The sequence below is a fragment of the Leguminivora glycinivorella genome, chromosome 11 (genome assembly GCF_023078275.1).
Source record: "Leguminivora glycinivorella isolate SPB_JAAS2020 chromosome 11, LegGlyc_1.1, whole genome shotgun sequence".
In the NCBI taxonomy this organism is placed as follows: Eukaryota; Metazoa; Arthropoda; class Insecta; order Lepidoptera; family Tortricidae; genus Leguminivora; species Leguminivora glycinivorella.
Window position 1 is genome coordinate 5,192,834 of NC_062981.1, and position 18,257 is coordinate 5,211,090.

The 18,257-nt window shown below is 37.6% G+C and overlaps 2 protein-coding genes across 2 annotated transcripts; both read right to left on the reverse strand.

The window, feature by feature from the left end:
• Nucleotides 1–1,005: 1,005 nt before the first annotated feature.
• On the reverse strand, nt 1,006–6,541 carry LOC125231195 (eukaryotic translation initiation factor 4E-binding protein). The gene is made up of 2 exons (XM_048136568.1): nt 6,291–6,541; nt 1,006–2,369 (listed from the first exon to the last, which is right to left on the reverse strand). The coding sequence occupies exons 1-2, from the start codon at nt 6,430–6,432 to the stop codon at nt 2,164–2,166; spliced, it is 348 nt and encodes a 115-aa protein (XP_047992525.1). The 5' UTR covers nt 6,433–6,541; the 3' UTR covers nt 1,006–2,163.
• Nucleotides 6,542–10,443: 3,902 nt separating this feature from the next.
• On the reverse strand, nt 10,444–12,215 carry LOC125231411. The gene is made up of 2 exons (XM_048136859.1): nt 11,654–12,215; nt 10,444–10,978 (listed from the first exon to the last, which is right to left on the reverse strand). The coding sequence occupies exons 1-2, from the start codon at nt 12,107–12,109 to the stop codon at nt 10,661–10,663; spliced, it is 774 nt and encodes a 257-aa protein (XP_047992816.1). The 5' UTR covers nt 12,110–12,215; the 3' UTR covers nt 10,444–10,660.
• Between the last annotated feature and the right edge of the window lie 6,042 nt (nt 12,216–18,257).

Genomic DNA, 18,257 nt, shown 5'->3' on the forward strand with positions numbered 1-18,257 from the left:
TTCCAGAAAATAATGCCTTTTTTTACGTATGTGGAATTTTGATGAGGAAGGTGATCAATCGTCATAAAGACTGCGAATTATTTAAATCATACATGAATGGTCTGGACGTTCATGACCCGGTTTGCAACTCTGTGCAGTCGAATAAAAATTATGGAATTGACCGTAACCTATTACCTAACGATTTTGTCAAATATATAGGAAAGCTGGAGCAGGTGTTTCGAGAAGCTTTCCAAAATCAATATTTGAATGGTAAGATTGGTCTCTCGATTTATCAGGAAATGGAAAAAATTGAATGGATGCTACCTTGCCCTTGCTTTCCTAAACAATACTTGTTAAAATTCTATATTAGAATGAGAATGTATCAGACTTTAAAATTTAATAATCAGGCGTTTCGTACGTCGCGCAACAGGCGTAAATATTTTAGTGTGCAAATTTTATAGTTGCAAAGTAGGTCCTAATTACAATTCCTATGTAACTGCCTAAATTATTATTAAAAATATATTTGCTTTAATTACATGAATTTTTATTTATCATACATACATACATACCTTTCTACCTGCTTGTAAAATTTACTACTATTATGAAACTAACCCAATTCGTAATAATTAACGCCAGCGTCTCCTAGTCTATCTACTACACTACCTGTGTAGTACGCCGCGGCCTGCGCTGCTCATTCGAAGGATAGGTACTGTCATTACCGCCTCGAATCAAATGATTCAGCGTAGGTACCTACTGTGGGCCATTTCCCAAAACTGCAAGTTACAAGCGAAAGTCTCTTTTCAACTTGCCATATTAGACATTGACTACCACTTGTAACATGTAGGTTGGAGAAATTGGCCCCAGGTCAATTCACAAGAGCTGGCATGAATGGTCATGAACAAAATAAGACACCACAAAGCTTCAGGAAACGGAGGACGCTGGTTCGATTCCAGCTCTGAGCACTTGGAAGCATGACAATTTATTTTAGTTTGAAGGTTTGCAAAGTATTCCAAATCAAACAAAACATACTCATAATATCATCTTTATTATAAAAAATTGGCAGTCAATGAAAATTGTAATATCAAATTATCTCAGTAGAAGCTGAGCACTCTGAGGAGAAATAAATATCAGCCAAATTCATTAACAGAATTATATTTACAATATGCGTTATTAAATGCTTTGGAACAACAATTAACAAGATTTGTCATATTCAAGTCTTAACTAATCTAAACTCACGAGAAAGTTAAAAAGTTCACTTTGTATGAAATCTCATCACTGTGACCCTTTTTATTGCTCACGATAGCAATATCAACAATACTTTGCTGTCGTCTCATCATATAGTGCTTAACTGGGATCAATATTCTGGGATCGCGTCTTATGACAACCTCTGATGAAGTATCAAAACCAGCGACTAATAATACCTATCAATTTATTAAAATACGAGTAGTAAAATTACAAGATACGATTTTTTTTAAACCATCTAATTAATAAATACACATCGCATTTTAAAGTTCAATTATTGAGAACGCAGTCTAATGTCCGCAACACCACTTCAGAAGTAAATTACAAACTAATTAACTTCTATCAATGGCACTTGCTGTTTTACTATAAACTAATGAATTACTAATCTATGCGTCTTACGCCATCTGATACTATTTACAAAACTCCTTTGCCATTAAAAAAATATTGTGATATTTCAAAACGGCAAAGGGTTGCGTTTTGAACGCACTACAAACGGTTCAGTCACGCTTAAAAACTATGTTTAAAATCTTACAACTAATATTGAAACCTGTAAAATTTGTCAGCAAGCAATATTTGCAGAAATCACAAATGCTTATACAACGTTTTCCATCTCGAAAGACATAAAGCCTGCTGCAAAAGCATAAACTGCAAATAGTAATTACTTATCTATGACCTCATATTCTCAGCAAAACACTGAACATAACGTTCGTGTTGTCTATTTGTGCGCGAAAACGATATCTACCGTGCCTGACAATTCAGTGACTGTGTTGCCAGCTTAGAGTATGAAGTCTCTTATGCCTCTTCTACACGACACAATAGTAGTTTCGACGGTAGATGACAAAAATCAAAGATACTCCTCGATATTTGTATCTTTGCCTCAAATAAATTGCCATCGTGTTTCAAAGCCATAACTTCAAAGGTTTAGAAACTTAATATAAGCTTCTAGAGATCCATGCTGAAGGTTTCTTGTGACTCGTCGAACGAGATGGAATTCGAGCGGGTTTCCCTCTGTGTTGGCAACACTGGGACGTTGCCCGCGCCGGGGTTCTTCAGCATGGCGGCGGGCAGCGAGCATTTGGGCGGCGTCTGGGAGATGGGAGACTGCCGCAGGGACAACATGAAGGACCTTTCGTAGACTATCCTGGTGCCTGGAAAGAAGAGAATATTACTATTATTATACGAGTTCGGTGCATCTAGGTACTTAAAAGGGAGGTACCTATATATTATACCTGTATATATTTGAATATGACGACATGGAATATCCACGGAACATCAGCATTTTTAAGTACCTACAGCTAAGTAAGTTTATCTGACATTTAACATATTCATATTCTTTATTTGTATTAATCATGCATAGTCCAGTGTTCGAACTTCGTGCAAATTCTATGTACCTATGTCATGTAAGTATTGAGTTGAGTACACGGTTCCGATGCAATGTTTACACACGCCTGCACATTTAAAACAAACTATTTCTTGTCTATTTAAACAATCTTTAACTACTATAAACAAAACAGATATTAACCGCTTGACGTAGATGACACAACGTGCTTCGTTTTATTATACCTAGCCATTCCATCAACTTGCAGTATAAAACATACCGTAAACATGAGGATATAAAGTTCTAAAGATAGCTTAACCATAACTTTCCCCATGTCATCATATCTAAAAAGGGAGTTACTTGTCTTGTTGTCTTTATCAGTTCTGGACCTGACATTAAGTTTCTATTGTTGATAAAGATAATTCTATTTAATTACTTCTCTAAAAACTTAGGCCATCATTTAGCAGTACTTATACCAGTACTTAACTGAAGTTTATCCACAAATTGCGCAAATATAACGAACCTTGAAATATGCGACAGCGCGATTACAACTTTAAGATAAAAAGTTAATATTTGACGTATCTATCGGAGAGTGTCAAAAATTACGTTTCTTCAAACAAAACGAAATATATCTGATCCATATCGTATCTAATATTTGACGTTTCTTAACAATAAGGTAGTTCGAACCGGGCAGCAGAGGTTTATTTTATTGCCTTCGTTTTCTTTTCTCTTCCAAATTCAACCTTTTTTGACTATCGAGTCAAATATTATTTAGTTCTACGTGTTAGTTTCATTTCATGTAACCAATTAATACACGTGACTTTAAACGTGTATTCCCATTTTTTTAAGAATAAACCCTCAAGTTTAATATCTCTGTTTACTCAAATTCTCGCGGTCAAGGTTACCGAACGCGTGTTGTTCAAACACTATGAGAAAAAAACAGGCGAATATAACCAAAATAAGTCTTAAAGTAAATGAAGTAGGAGCTATAATGTAAGTATTGTTATCGTGGTTGTACTTGACGTTGTGTAATAGTGCATTTTTTACGATAATACGTTAAGTACTGCGCAGTTAACAACGAGTAGGAAAATAATACGATTTAAACCGCATGGCTTAGCGGGATAAACAATTGGTTCAATTAGAGTTCGTTGACCACACAACACGTGTAGGGTAGGTAACTATAGCAAAGATAAAAAAAAATAATGGTGTGATTATTAGATTAAACATACCTACTACACGTACTACACTCTACAGCACAATTTACGTTTACTACTGCTACTACTACTTCTATTCTATACATTACCCGCAAAACCTACTTCATAACTTACACGCCTAATGTACTAAAGAAACTCTTGTGAGGTTTAGTAGTTAGCATACAAATAAATAATCCATTTACGGTATTTACTTTGTAATCAAGCGGGCAGCTTGACCTTGAGGCCCGTTTAAACTCGTGACCTCTACACCTCATCAGTCACCCACTGTTACTAACCAATCGGTACAATAGGACCGTATTTAATCTTATTCAGACATTTTTTTCGGGATTTAAATTGGATAATGCGAACCAGAGCTTCCACTCCCCATGTATCGCCAAATAAGTAGCTCACCTAACACGGTAAGACTACTAATAAAATAAACTTATTTTAGAAGCATACCGGCCATACCGCCATCATCCTACATGGCTCCGTGGATTCCGTCGTTCAAATGCCTGTCCTGTAAGGCTGTAACTTGTATTCTTTTCGTATTCTAATATTTCTAATGCCTACTGCTGGTAAGTAGGTAAATAATCAATATAATCATCAAGATATCCAAAGACAGGCCAAGAATTCTTGTCTTACTCTTACCTACTTTATTATCTCAGTGGGATTTGTCAAGATTCTGGTCAAGATTATGTTCTCAACCAGTGTACACAGCGGCATACGGAGTTAGATAAAGAGCATCATACGTTAGAATTAGAAAGAGACACAAAAGGGTCAGGATATGGTCAGGACAAAATGGCCTTACCTACTACCTGCCTGACTACCTGGTTTTTTACCACTACCCACTACTCTCCCATTTAGTACCTGTACGTACTTATTAATCGGGCAATGAGGATCAAGTTACTTAGCTGATACTCGCACAATTATTTACTATCGAAAATGAAACCTATACCTATCGAACGTCAATTATGTGAAGTTGATCGTGTTTCAATATATAAGGTCCTAATTTATTAGTTGCAGATATTTTAACACATGATACTTTACATTAAAATAATTAACTTTAAATATAAATTAAGAAATCTTTTCATGTAACTTTTTTGATTTCATTTTCCTAACAAAAAAATTAATTATAATTTCGTCTAAAAAAATCATCATGTGCATTATCACATGTCACAATAACACTGTCTGTTATGTCAACAATTGTTTGTTGTAAATGTCGTAAAGGTTCGGCGGGAAAACTGCACATGTCATTGAAGTGGCCAGTTACAGTTAAGTGGTACGTAAAAGAGGTACTAGAATCTGTTCAATGAGTTTTCATTTAATAATCACATAAACAGGGTGTTTTTACGTAGCAAATTTGTTTTTCCGTTTTCTCCAAAAAAACATCGTAAAAGCTATAATGTTTCACGGTTTAATATACTCCAGTGACCGAGTACTATCAGCTGTAAAAATATCTGCATCTAATAAATTAGGACCTTATATATGTGTATATTTGAGTATTGTTTTGATATATTTGGAATAAGTCACTTTTTAATTGCATAATGAAAGTCACATTAATTACGGAAATGTCACTAACATTCAAAAATGAAGGATAATTAATTGAATTTTGATATATGTAGCTTTAAAGTTGGTGGTGGTACTTATAGCCAAAATTTCTCACTCCCAAATTCAAAAGGCACAGGGAGAACAAATAAACCGAAAACAAGAACTAAGAAGTTTTGATCCATATTAAGTAGAGTAGAATAGGTATTAGATAAAGCTCACAACTCAAAAGTAGGTCATACCGTATCTTAATCCGTGACATGCAAACATGACATTTCCTCCCTTGTTAACACATGTCCAGGCCCACGTGACCACCATACATAAAGTAAATAAACCAATATAACCTACAACCATGGAGGTGACTAATTTACAAAGCCATGTGGCGTTACATAACCACATGTGTAAACAACCAAACACAGTTGAAGATAAAACCATCTGACCTTGACGGAAATATGCGTTTTTGCGGCCCCAATCGATTTGTGTTTCTGGACATAATGTATTATTCTTCGACGTTAAACTCGATTTTACTTTGAATCGAATCGTTTTTCAATTCGTTTCACGTTGAGCACCTAATTGAAGATTCCAAGCAGGATTTAAAGTTAAGTAGCTACTTTTAAATTCTTATTTAAGTCATAACTATTGAAGCTATATTGAGTCGCTTTGTTCGCCACTTTGAGCAGGTTCGGGCGAGAAAAGGTCGATGTCGCATCTAAATTTACACTCGTTGCAATTCAGCCCCTCGAGGTTAATACGGCTAATGGACAAATGCATCCTAAGGTCACTGACCTGATCAATTTAGCAACATTGACTATATACATACACCTAGCAACGTATAGTTATAACCGTGTCAACAATCTTGACAACTTTATCGCGTGAAGATAAAATATTGAGCGCGAGGCAAATTGCGCAGATAAGCAACAAAAATGTGCCTAACCTGCCTATACGTTATGGCCGGGAATATTTGAAATGTGATTATGGTTTAATGACATTAGATAAGCAAGGGTCGTAATTACCTCCAGGGGTAGTGGAGTAGATGGTGCCTCCAGGCGTGCTGGAGTAAACATCGGGCATCTGCGCCGGGTCCGAGATGAGTACCCTCCTCGTCGGGATCGACTGGCTGTGCGTCGCTTGCCTCGCAATCGGGGACGCGGACATTTTGTCTTATTTATTTTCTGGTAAAGTTCGAAATACACAAACACTGGCACACTGTCGGAGGAGGAATGGGCGACTGAGCAGGGCGCTGGCGGGGCCTAAAATAAATACGTTTGCGGGCGAACAGCGCGCACGGATAGCCGACGTGTCGCACACTCGCGCCGCGGATCAAAACACGCTGAGATTATTCGGTAGAGGTTACAGTGATTACGAGAGGCGAACCTCTGTGAGGCTATTACAACTTGTACATGATTGAATTACAAATGTACTTAACCCTTTATCTTGGAGGCTCCTTCATTACCTTACCTTTCATTACTTCCATTGCCAGACGTCCAAGCGGTCCAAGGGAAAGGAGTAGTATCATCGCCCTTGGAAATGCACAAGTAGAAGAGCTGAAATTGCGATGCCTGCTATTAAGACGTGATTTTGCTCATTTCTTGAAAAATACCTAAAAAAAATTGAGAATGGCCGAGTAGTTGAATGATGAAAAATTATATCCCTTTGAAGTTCTATTCGATGGAACTTTGCTATTCCAAGAGAATTAAAAGAAAAAGAAAATGCGTTAGATAATTGTTTACATTGGTCAATCGATTGTCGCGTCTACAAACACCGTGGCATGCAGCGTCTGTGTTCAGTTGTTCACGCACACTCGCGCCCCCAATCTTACGATCACTCACACACCCACACGGAATCTGCTATATGCGTAGTTTTTGCAAATTTTAAAACAGTGTAAGTCATGTGTTGATTAATTTAATCGTGAATCGTTATCGCGGGGCTTCAAGGATGGGCTAAATAGACTAGCTTCTTTTATTAAAACGTGCTGAACCGGTTTTCTACCCGTAGATACTGCTACTTTATCATAAAACCAAGGATGGTGTGATTTGCTCTAGCAGTAACTTTATGACCTTCACATAATATTTACGTTTTCGTTGCTTTGAAGTGTATTAAGAAGGAAATTGTTCAATTCTGGTGGTTTTCTAAATTAAAAACCACCCATTTCATGTCATCCGGCAGTCATTTGAAGTATTTGAACCCCTCTCTCCCCTATTTGTTTATATGTTTGTATACTTGCGAATTTTGCGAGAATACAAACGAAAGAAGCGAAAATTGGAAGAAGATCCTCATCCCTAAATAGGTCTACCTGTCTCTTTATCATGTCAGATTATAATCACTCAGCCGATTTAGATAAAATTGTAGGTATATGACAGATAGCCATACCTTACTTAGTTTGAGACTCGGGGAAGGACATAGGATTGTTTTTAATTTTTAGTTATTCATTAGTCATGATGATTTCACGCAAGGACAAGCACTAGTGGAAGTATATAACAGTACTTGTTTAAAAACTGGACCTGGCACACAATATGTCAGGGACTTAAGTCCCCTAATACAAAGCCCCTATACATATCCTAGCGACAGGCCTCGCTCAAAAAGACTAAATCACAGACCTCCAAGATAAGATCGAGTTTGGCATCGAACTGATCTCTTTCCTAAACTATAGGTTTTCCTCCTAGGCTCACAATGTTTCAAGCTAGGGATCCAAACAAGCTAAATTCAAGTGCCAAGGGACCTTAGGTCTCCAAATCCGACCCTGGCAGAGGCCTTAGCAGTGCATGGGCGCATAGTCACAGATGAGATGAAGAAAATTTAAAAACTACTTCTACAAGATTATTCATACGTTAGTCTAGTAGTGATAGTCTTAGAAATAGACTGTTGACCCAAATCGATTGTTTACGTCTGAAGTGTAGGTGCGGAGAGATGTACGGAGTTACGAAACCTCGTAAACAATAACATATACACGTGGCGATTACGTAGCGCTAATACATATAAATAATTATACTTATTTTATTACCTACATACTTAGCTATCAGTGGGTGCGTCATACATGTCATAGGTACATTTTATACAAGACGGAGCCACGATAGTCTTTCTTTTTGTCAATAGGTAGGTTAATATTAAGAAGGTATGTTTACGATAACAACATTTAGCCCCAAAACTGCCTTCTACAAAATAAACGCACAACTTTTTTACTACACATGCAAAACTTAAAGAATTCACAAGGAAATTGAAAAGAACGGCAGGTGGTAAACCATTCAACATCCCCTAACTTTCGTTCCCTCAATGTCCTTCGTAAGTTTCCTTTTTTTCTAAATAGGGACGATTTTAAGGAATTTGCGAGCAGGTGTGCTGTTTCTAATACCTAACAAGTGAATATCTTGACATTTTACTACGTAAGTACATAACAAAACGACTTTTCGTCACATGCTAACGATATATAATTAGCTCAAGTAGGTATCATGTCATATAAGACATACTAGTAAAACTTAAAGATTATTGATATTCTATCGCATATGCGTCAGTTTGTGCTAGTGTCACAACACGTGGATATATTTTTTATGTTAAATTTATTTTAGTATCAATATCCACATAAGTCGAAAGGCAAACTATTCTGACGCAACGTTTTGTTATTCTAGAAGCACTTGTTGAATTATTATTAAGTAAAAAATAAGTACCTACTTTGTAATCGTATTAACTGTGCAAGCATGAACAAATACCAACTACCGTTCTTATTGTCAAAGTCAATAAAAAAACCTATTTAAATATTTGGCAACTTTAAAAACAGCTAGTTTATGGTTTTTATGATGTTTTCATCAGTCTCACCACATTTTCATCGATAGTGCTCAGACAGTTCGGAAATAAAAATTGTGTTGAAATTGTAAAACGTCCCACTTTGTCGATTGCCATAAGTACGCATTAACAAGCTATTCATATTGAGATACAAGCAAATCTCGTCTTTATGGTAAGTTTCTCCGCGCGCCGGGGATACCAACACTAGGGGGGAAATATCCCAAGACGCGTGTCGTGTCGCCAAAGATGTCTGGCGATATGGGGCTCCATATGTTGCCGTACTGCCAGACATTTCGAGTGTTAACAACTTAACACATCACGCCATAGACAATTAGAATTAGACCGTAATTCATATCGATCTCTCTAAAACATTTATTTTTAACCAAGAAGTAAAAAGTGGAGCACTAGAGGGAGTCGATCTTCTGCGCGGGAAAATTCTATTAGTCCAGTCTTTTTCTAAGCTACTCTCTGGCTGATCATTTAAACCTATAGGTACCTAGTTAAATATGCCAACATTGCCAACTGAAAGTTCTCTTAAACCATTTCTGTTTACATTACATGGCAAAAAATAATCCTATTAATTATTCGACCAACAAATAAATAGGCCAACCGGAAACCATTAGCCATATTATTAATAAGCACATGGCCCGAAACGTCAACAGGATAATCTACTACACATGCGAATTGCGAAGGACTTGTGAAAAACAATACTGGAGGCGTGGGCGTACATTAATTCACGCATGTTATTTACTTTTGCCTATAGAAAGCCTACATCCATATCCATACTTAATATTATAAATGGGAAAGTGTGTGTCTGTTTGTTTGTCCGTCTTTCATGGCAAAACGGAGCGACGAATTGTGATTTTTTAAGTGGAGATAGTTGAAGGGATGGAGAGTGACATAGGCTATTTTTTGTCTCTTTCTAACGTGAGCGAAGCCACGGGAAAAAGCTAGTAGGTAATGAAGGCGACAATGTTGCTGAAACTTTAATTTTTAAGTTGTGGAAACAAATTCCCCTAGGAAAGTATTACATCTAGGCGACGCATCTTGAATAGCCGCCATTATTTTATGCAGAAAGCTCTATCGCGCATTTTCTGGAGCTTACAGGAATGCGCGTAATGGGTAAGCCTGTGCGCGATTTCGTTTTGTTAGTTTTTATTTTTTATCTCAGAGCATAAAATTAAATCTGTGATTTTTATGCGCGTGTATATATAAGTTTTTGAAATCGGATGGAGCTTACGTACAGTTACGTATAAAGGCTAATTCGTGAGCGATAGACCGCGTTGGAGGAATGTTTGAGGCTAGATTATTTAAAGGTACTTAAGTAATTTTGTTTGTATGTATTATTAAAATAAATAAAAATCCTAATCAGTTATTATCATCTTTATTTGTTTGAGGTTGGTACATTATAATTAGAAAATACAGAAAAAGTTCTTAGACGCTTTCTGCCTGGTTTTCGTACATGCCTCCTAATATAGACTGTAATACCTATGAACTCGTCGATTATTGAAGCCTGACCAAAAATATATTATGACTACGCTCCATGTTGCGAAATTTCATTAGAAGAATTTTCTTCCCTCCTGAGTCATACCTATATCTCGTGGCTTTAATCGACGGAAGTCGGTGTTCGAACATTCTTATTACAATAATTATCGCATAAATCAGTATCTTCTGTCAGCTTTTTCAGCAACCCTTTACATAGAACATTGTTTATTATGGATTCCGCATAAATTGCCTGCACCGGATCCATTTTAGCTAATTTTTTGGCCACATTCATTCCAGCAAGTTCAAACTCCGAAAGCTCCTCGTGATTTGATTTAAGTGTATCTGCGCGGACTTTAAAGGATTCGGCCTGGTAGTTGTCTGAAGCCTTCCTTTTATTTCTTCGAGGTGTTGAAGCACTTTCAGTCCAAGCAGCGTCAATCTAAAAAAATATAGGTATGAAAAAAACATTTTATGCCTATTTATATCTTCGTAGCGTAAAAGTGGACTTGCCCTTGAACTCATGTAGGCGGAAAAGGCAATAAAAGCTTAATAATAGTTATTTGTTTTACATGGCGACAAAATTGTTGTTTAACCGCACTGCCAATATTGACACTCGAGCAAGCGAAAGATTCCAATTGAACCGCGAGCGTAGCGAGTGGTTCGAAAAGTTGAATCTTGAGCGTTGCGAGGGTTTCAAGGCACGAAGGTTAAACAAACTTTGCCACCGAGTGAAATACAAAATTTTTCACCGCACCAACACGAACAAAATGCTGACTATAAAACATCAAATAAATCAAATCCATCTATCTATTCAATGTTTATGATTCAAAATCATCATTTATAGGTAAATTCAATCAGCCAGATAAGACATAAAATTTGTATGAAATTACTTTGCACTCTTGTGGATAAAATGCAATTTTGCTATCTGTTTTCGAATAGCAAAGTAAGTCTTTACCAGTTGGTGTAGTGAAAAATAATAAATTAGACATATGTTTATTTTATAAGCGCCATCTAGTGTGTATCAGGTGAACCCCCTTAATGCCCAATTTCTGGTAATTAGAACTAATCATAGGTTTCTGGTTTACTGATACTAAAAATAAATGAAAAAACTTACCATTTGAGTTTGATGGTCAATTTCGCCAACGCTGTTTTCTGTTATTTCGCATTCAATAATATTGTGATCAATATCTATGTTTTCATCGGGATCTTCATCAGCATTATATATACTGTCTGTTGGTAATTCTTGATCCTTGGTGAACAGTAAGTAATCGTAATACCAAAGTGAGGATTGGTATACTTCTTCCGTTCCGTTCCGGTGACTATCTTCTACTTTCCTTAGCTCTTTACGGAAAGAACCTCTTAAGCTTTGGAGTTTTTTTACTACAAAATCTCGGTTAGCATCCGGAAATCCTTTTTCTTTACAAAAAATTACTATTTTGTCATAGGCCTCCTTTTTGAGATTTTTGTTTTTATACTGCTCTGATTTAATTTTCCACAGGCAAGGAAACGATTTATAAAGAGCAAGTAATTCAAGCACTAGGTCTTTATTCCACGTGCGTATGTCCGCCATCTTGCGTGCGCGAATGAACTACGTATAAAGACAACCTCAACCACGCGATTACGCGTCCGCTCTGATGAAAGCAATCGCGTGGTCTTTCCCTTCCCCTCCCGCCAGCTTTACACGCGCATTCTTTCACACGCTATTGCTGTTTCACGCGCGACAGAGCGCCTGTCTAAAGGCGGCTAACGGAATTGTACGCCGACGTTGCAGTACAGTTGATGTGAAGGCACAAGGCATACAGACCTGCTGGTAGACAAAATTACAATACGGGCGTAACGACACAAAATATATAAAAGTACAAGGTAACAACGAAATGCAGCATGTAAGACGGACGGGATGGGACAGTTTTTATTTTTTTCAGCATCGCATAGACTTTGATGACTTGGTTTAGTCCTAAAAGGAGGGGAGCCCTGACTCACCCCACCACCCATAGTCGTCTCATTGCTTATACATAAATTACATAATAGCCTGACGTCAGTCACCTCTACTGCACTTGCTGCTATGTCCATCCGATTACTCCGCAAAAGATTCAAAGAATTTTTTTTCATAGAACAGAGTTAGGTCTCGCAAAATAAATAGATCTGTGCATTCAGTTTACATATAATTCAAAACAGCTATCCTTCGGTCTCTTTGTCACATCACATTCACCGGAATAGGTTGAATACCATGCGATCCAAACGTATTCTGCTATTTAAAAGTTCATATTGTTTTTCACCACACCAACTGATAAAGCTATTCGAAAACAGATAGCAAAATTGCATTTTATCCACAAGAGTGCAAAGTAATTTCATACAAATTTTAACTTGATGTGTTAAGCTGGGTGTTGGAATTCACGTATAAATGATGATTTTGAATCATAAACGTTAAATAAATTGAAGTATTTTATGTATTTTGATGTTTTACAGTTCATATTTTCATAGTGTTAGTGTGGTGAAAATTTTGTGTTTCACTCGGTGGCAAAGTTTGTTTAACCTTCGTGCCTTGATATGATACCCTCGCAACGCTCAAGATTCCACTTTTTGAACCACTCGCTACGCTCGCGGTTCAATATTGCAATCTTTCGCTTGCTCGGGTATCAATATTGGCACGTGCGGTTAAACAACAACTTTGCCCCCTTGAATGAAATCGTTTATTCACAATGAACATATGGTTACAAAAGATCTTGGATTACAATAGTGTGTCCCTTAATATATTCAGTCTAGGTAAAGTCAGTGTAAAACAAATAACTATTTGTTGTTCAATAATTCGGGCCCCTCTAGTAGAGTACATATTGTTTTTGTAGTTCAATATTCCGGATCCCGCTAATCGTCTGTAATTAATTTACACAATATAGGTATTTTGCTTTATTTTCGTATCGCGGCAACTGCGCAGTGACATTTACTTTGCACAACACACGACACCATAACAACGCCATAAATATTAATACTAGCTCTGTAAATGGTACCTATAGTTTTTATTGATAGATTTAGTATTAGTATTTCTTATGACTGATTGTTTTATTTATATTGCCTTCTATAATACCTAGATCTTTTAATTTCGATGTCAACTTATACCTAAGTATATATATTCTGTGGTCATAATTTTGCTATAATGTGCGATATTTATCTATTATCAAGGACGATATAATATCGGGACGGACAGAGCCTAAAAATCGTTCCCGTGAAATGTATGGGCCTTTTAGTCTTAAATATAGTTTTAGTCAGGCGCTGTTTGCAGCCTGGATGTGGCCAATATCATATTTTCTCTAAATATTTTTGCGTGTTTTTATTTTTTAATTTTATAAGAACAAATGACATATTTCTTTATTTTAATATCATGTCAGTACACATTTTGAAAAAATAAATGGGTGGTATTTAAACGAAAATCAAAAAAATAACTTTTTTTACGCAAATATAGTCCAAATTCATATCAAAAATACTAATTGAACAGCAAAATTTGCAACTCAAAATATTACTAAATACACTACAATATAATTCGTGGCGTGCATCTATTTTAACTTTTAGTAAAGCTTTTTCATGATTGCATCGCTAATAATTACTAACGCACAGTATACCTAGCAACGCTTTTTTTTTTAAATGTAGCTTCTATTTTTATATAATATACAGCAGTTTAATCTAAATGACACAGCATTTTATTCTAATTGCAATCATTTTTTTATTAATTACAACATACAGTGACCAGCAAAAAAAATTAAATTTAAAGCGCATTCAGAAAAGAAGAACGGCTTTTTTAACCGCCGCCTAAAATCTCTAAGGGGGTTCTCTATTACTTTGTATTTTTTTTAAATGTTTGTTCCTCGATATCTCCGTCGTTACTGGACCGATTTTGAAATTTTTTTTGATTCGTTGTATATACATACAGATTGGTCCCATTTTTCTCAGAACCCAGTTCTGATGATGGGATCCTGGAGAAATCGAGGGAACTCCTCAAATCTTCAGATCTTCTTCTGCCTTTCAAGGCATACATATGGCGATTTTTGTGTTTTTAAAAGAACAACATGCATTTACGTACGGAACAGTGACATTTGGTGCAGTGGAACTGCTGATGATGGTCAGAACGGAACTCCTCAAATCTGAACGGCACGCTTATAGTGACTTTGGTATTTTTATAAGAACAGCATGCACTTATGTCCAGAACAGTGACATTTGGTGCAGTGGAACTCCTGATGATGGTCAGAACGGAACTCCTCAAATCTGAACGCCAAGCTTATAGTGACTTTGGTATTTTTATACGAACAGCATGCACTTACGTCCAGAAAAGTGACATTTGGTGCAGTGGAACTGCAGATGATGGTCAGAACCGAACTCCTCAAATCTGAATGGCACACTTATAGTGACTTTGGTATTTTTATAAAAACAGCATGGATTTAAGTTCAGAACAGTAATATTTATTTAGCATATTAACTTTTCAAGTCAAATTTTGTCAAGCTTCTATTTCTTATAATCGGATTCATGAGGAATTGAGGAAACTCCTCAAACCCCGGTATACGTATATTGACTTTTGTTGCCATCAAATAATTAAAGCATTAAAAGCAGTTTAAAAAAATACCTACACATTTCTACATAATCCAACATTCGCAAGTAGCTTTCACCAGAACCCCAAAGGCGGCGGTTTTTTTTTTCTTAAAACTTATTGACTACTTCTAACCTAACCTAATCCACTTTTCGAAACGAAAAAAGCGGGTAGCTCGCCGCGCGCGCAGGCGCTGGCTCCGTATTTAAATAATTTTAATATACTTAAACGCATTATAAACAATCAAAATCCACTTTAATGTCAAGTTTATAACCGTGTTCATTGCTATAAGTGTTCGTGGACAAATTGGATCTATAGTTTCCTAAATAATAGCGCGAAAGTTTATGCAAGAGTGTCGTTTAATTTAGCGACCGACCGGTCAGCTGGCGTTACGATCCCTCGTACCACGAAACCAGTTTATATACCTGTGACGGCCAACTTGAGCATATAAAATTATCGAACGCTTGCTCGTCACCCGGTATCGTGGTACCGGCCAATCTTTGTTTACGTGATTGACTTGTTTGTTTTTTGTGCATTAAACATGTCGAAGGTAGTGAGGCCTAAAAGGACTCCTAGAACATGCTCTGGGTGCAACACCATCTTAAAAGGCCCGGAGAACAACATTGTGACCTGCAAACTTCCGGCCTGTGGGAAATCATTTTGTAACCCCTGCATTAATCCGGCGACCCTTACCCCGGAGCAACTCGCTGATTGGACGTGCCCTGAGTGCCGTGCCGCCGCAAAACGTGGTGGTGACAATAGTTCAACGCCAGTAAGGGCTCAACCTGCGGCGGACAACTCCCCGGTCCCTATAAAGGTGGGTCAGTCTCTGCCGGCGGATAAGACGGATCAGACCGAAATAGCTGAATTAACTGCCGAAATAAGGAGCCTGCGAAATGATGTTTCGTCGATGAGGTCCCAGATCGCTGAGGTGCTAACCTCACTGAAACAATGCAATCAGCGGTTGGACAGTGTTACAGATCAGATAAGTAATTGTGAACAAAGAATTACATCCCTAGAAGAGTATCGATCAGAAAACGCAGATTTAAAAGCTATTGTCACAGATCTACAGGACCGTTTAAACATGCAGTCGCAGGCGGCCTTGCAGGTCGAAGCGACTTTCGACCAATTAAAGTGTAATTTGAACGACAGGGAACAAAATCTCTTAGCAAATGATATCGAAATAATGAACATACCAGAAACGAATAATGAAAACGTCTACCACATAGTGAGCGTTCTGGCCACAACATTGGGAACAAGTTGCGCTGAGACCGACGTCGTGGAAGCATACCGTGCCGGCCCGCGGCGCCTCGTAGTGAGCGGCGGGCCCCCGGCGCAGCCGCGCCCGCTGGTGGTGCGCGTGACTCGCCGCGCCGTCAAGGATCGCCTCCTGCATGCGGCGCGTGTACGGCGCAACATAACCACAGCTGATATGTCCATGCCAGGGAGAGCTACTGCCGTTTACGTGAATGAGAGATTGACTAAAGAAAATCGTAGGCTCTTTAAAAAGGCTAAAGAAGAAGCGAAACGGTTAAGTTGGCGTTACGTTTGGACGAAATATGGAAAAATATATGCTCGGAAATCTGATGGCTCTAAGGTATACACACTGCGTTCAGACAAAGATATAGAAGAGATATTTCCACGCGAATCGGTTGGCAATGATCACTCAATATGCGACCGGCAGGATAGACTTCATCAATTATGACTTATTTTTTATGTTAACAATCAAAGCGTGTTAAATTTTAAGTTAATTTTTAAAATATTTTTATTAAATGGTTTACATGAGAGAATACTTTTCTTAAATTACTATCAAATATTATATATTGATCAAGTGTTATATCGTTCTAGCACAGGACACCGTGGCATAAATATATCCTCAAATGTAAGTTATAATTATTTTTATAGGCGGCGCGTCAAATAAGCGCAAATCGCATTTGTTATTGGGACTACTAAACGTCAGGTCGCTCAATACGGGTAAAGATGAGTTTATTTCTGCAATGACCAACTATAAACCAGATCTATTAGCTCTTAACGAGACATGGTTAAAACAAGGTGAAGAATCGTGTGCACCAGTAGTACCGGGTTACGTGTTCAAACACAAACCCCGTGCAGGCGCAAGCAGAGGAGGCGGGGTGGGGTTCTACGTGCGGCGCGGGGTGCGCGTGCGCGTGCGCGATCATCCTGTTTCTGAGCTCGAGCAAATGTGGCTCGAAGTTGCCTTGCCCGGCGGAATGCGACTAGCGGTGGGCACAGCCTATAGGCCAGAGTCATTGGGAGTGGATAGGGCCATAGATGCGCTGAGCGAGTCGGTAAGTGTTTTTGCTTATTGCAATTATGTGTTTTTATTAACTGACTTTAATGTTGATCTCTTACAGCCAAATAGGAACCGTAGTACTGATCTATTGACTTTCTTTGCACAACAAAACCTTAATCAACTGGTAAAGGAGCCGACGCGCATAACAGAACATTCGGCCACCCTCCTAGACTTAATTCTGACCGACGCCCCTGAATTATGTAAACAAACTAATGTGTACCATAATCCATCCTTAAGTGACCACGCGATGGTTATTTCGGAATTTCTTATCAAGAAACCTAAAGAGGTACCGCGATTAATAACTTGTAGATCTCTCAACAGGATAAACGAGGCTGAATTTCAAAATGACTTGCTTGCCATACCTTGGTCACAGGTTTTGCTGGCGCATGATGTTAACGAAATGGTAGAACGCTTTGAAGGTTTCTTGACAATATTGTTTGATAAGCATGCACCAGCAAAACAAATACGTGTAAAAGAGAAACCGCATCCTTGGCTAACTGATAATGTCAAACTTATGATAAGTATTCGCAACAAAGCACTAGTAAAAGCTAACTCAACCAAAACGGAATCACATATAAAATACTATAAAGAAATGCGTAACTATGTAAATGATGCAATTAAACGAGAAAAGAAAGCTTACTTTAATTTTTATATTAACAACAATCTCAAGACGCCTGTTAAAATGTGGCAGCATTTAAAACGTTCCTCAGCGTTGGGTAGTGAAAACGTAACCCTAATACCTGACCACCTAAACAATGCCAATGATATAAACGATTACTTTTTAGATATTCCAGGTAGTGGTCATCTTGATCTTAACACTTACAGCCATTT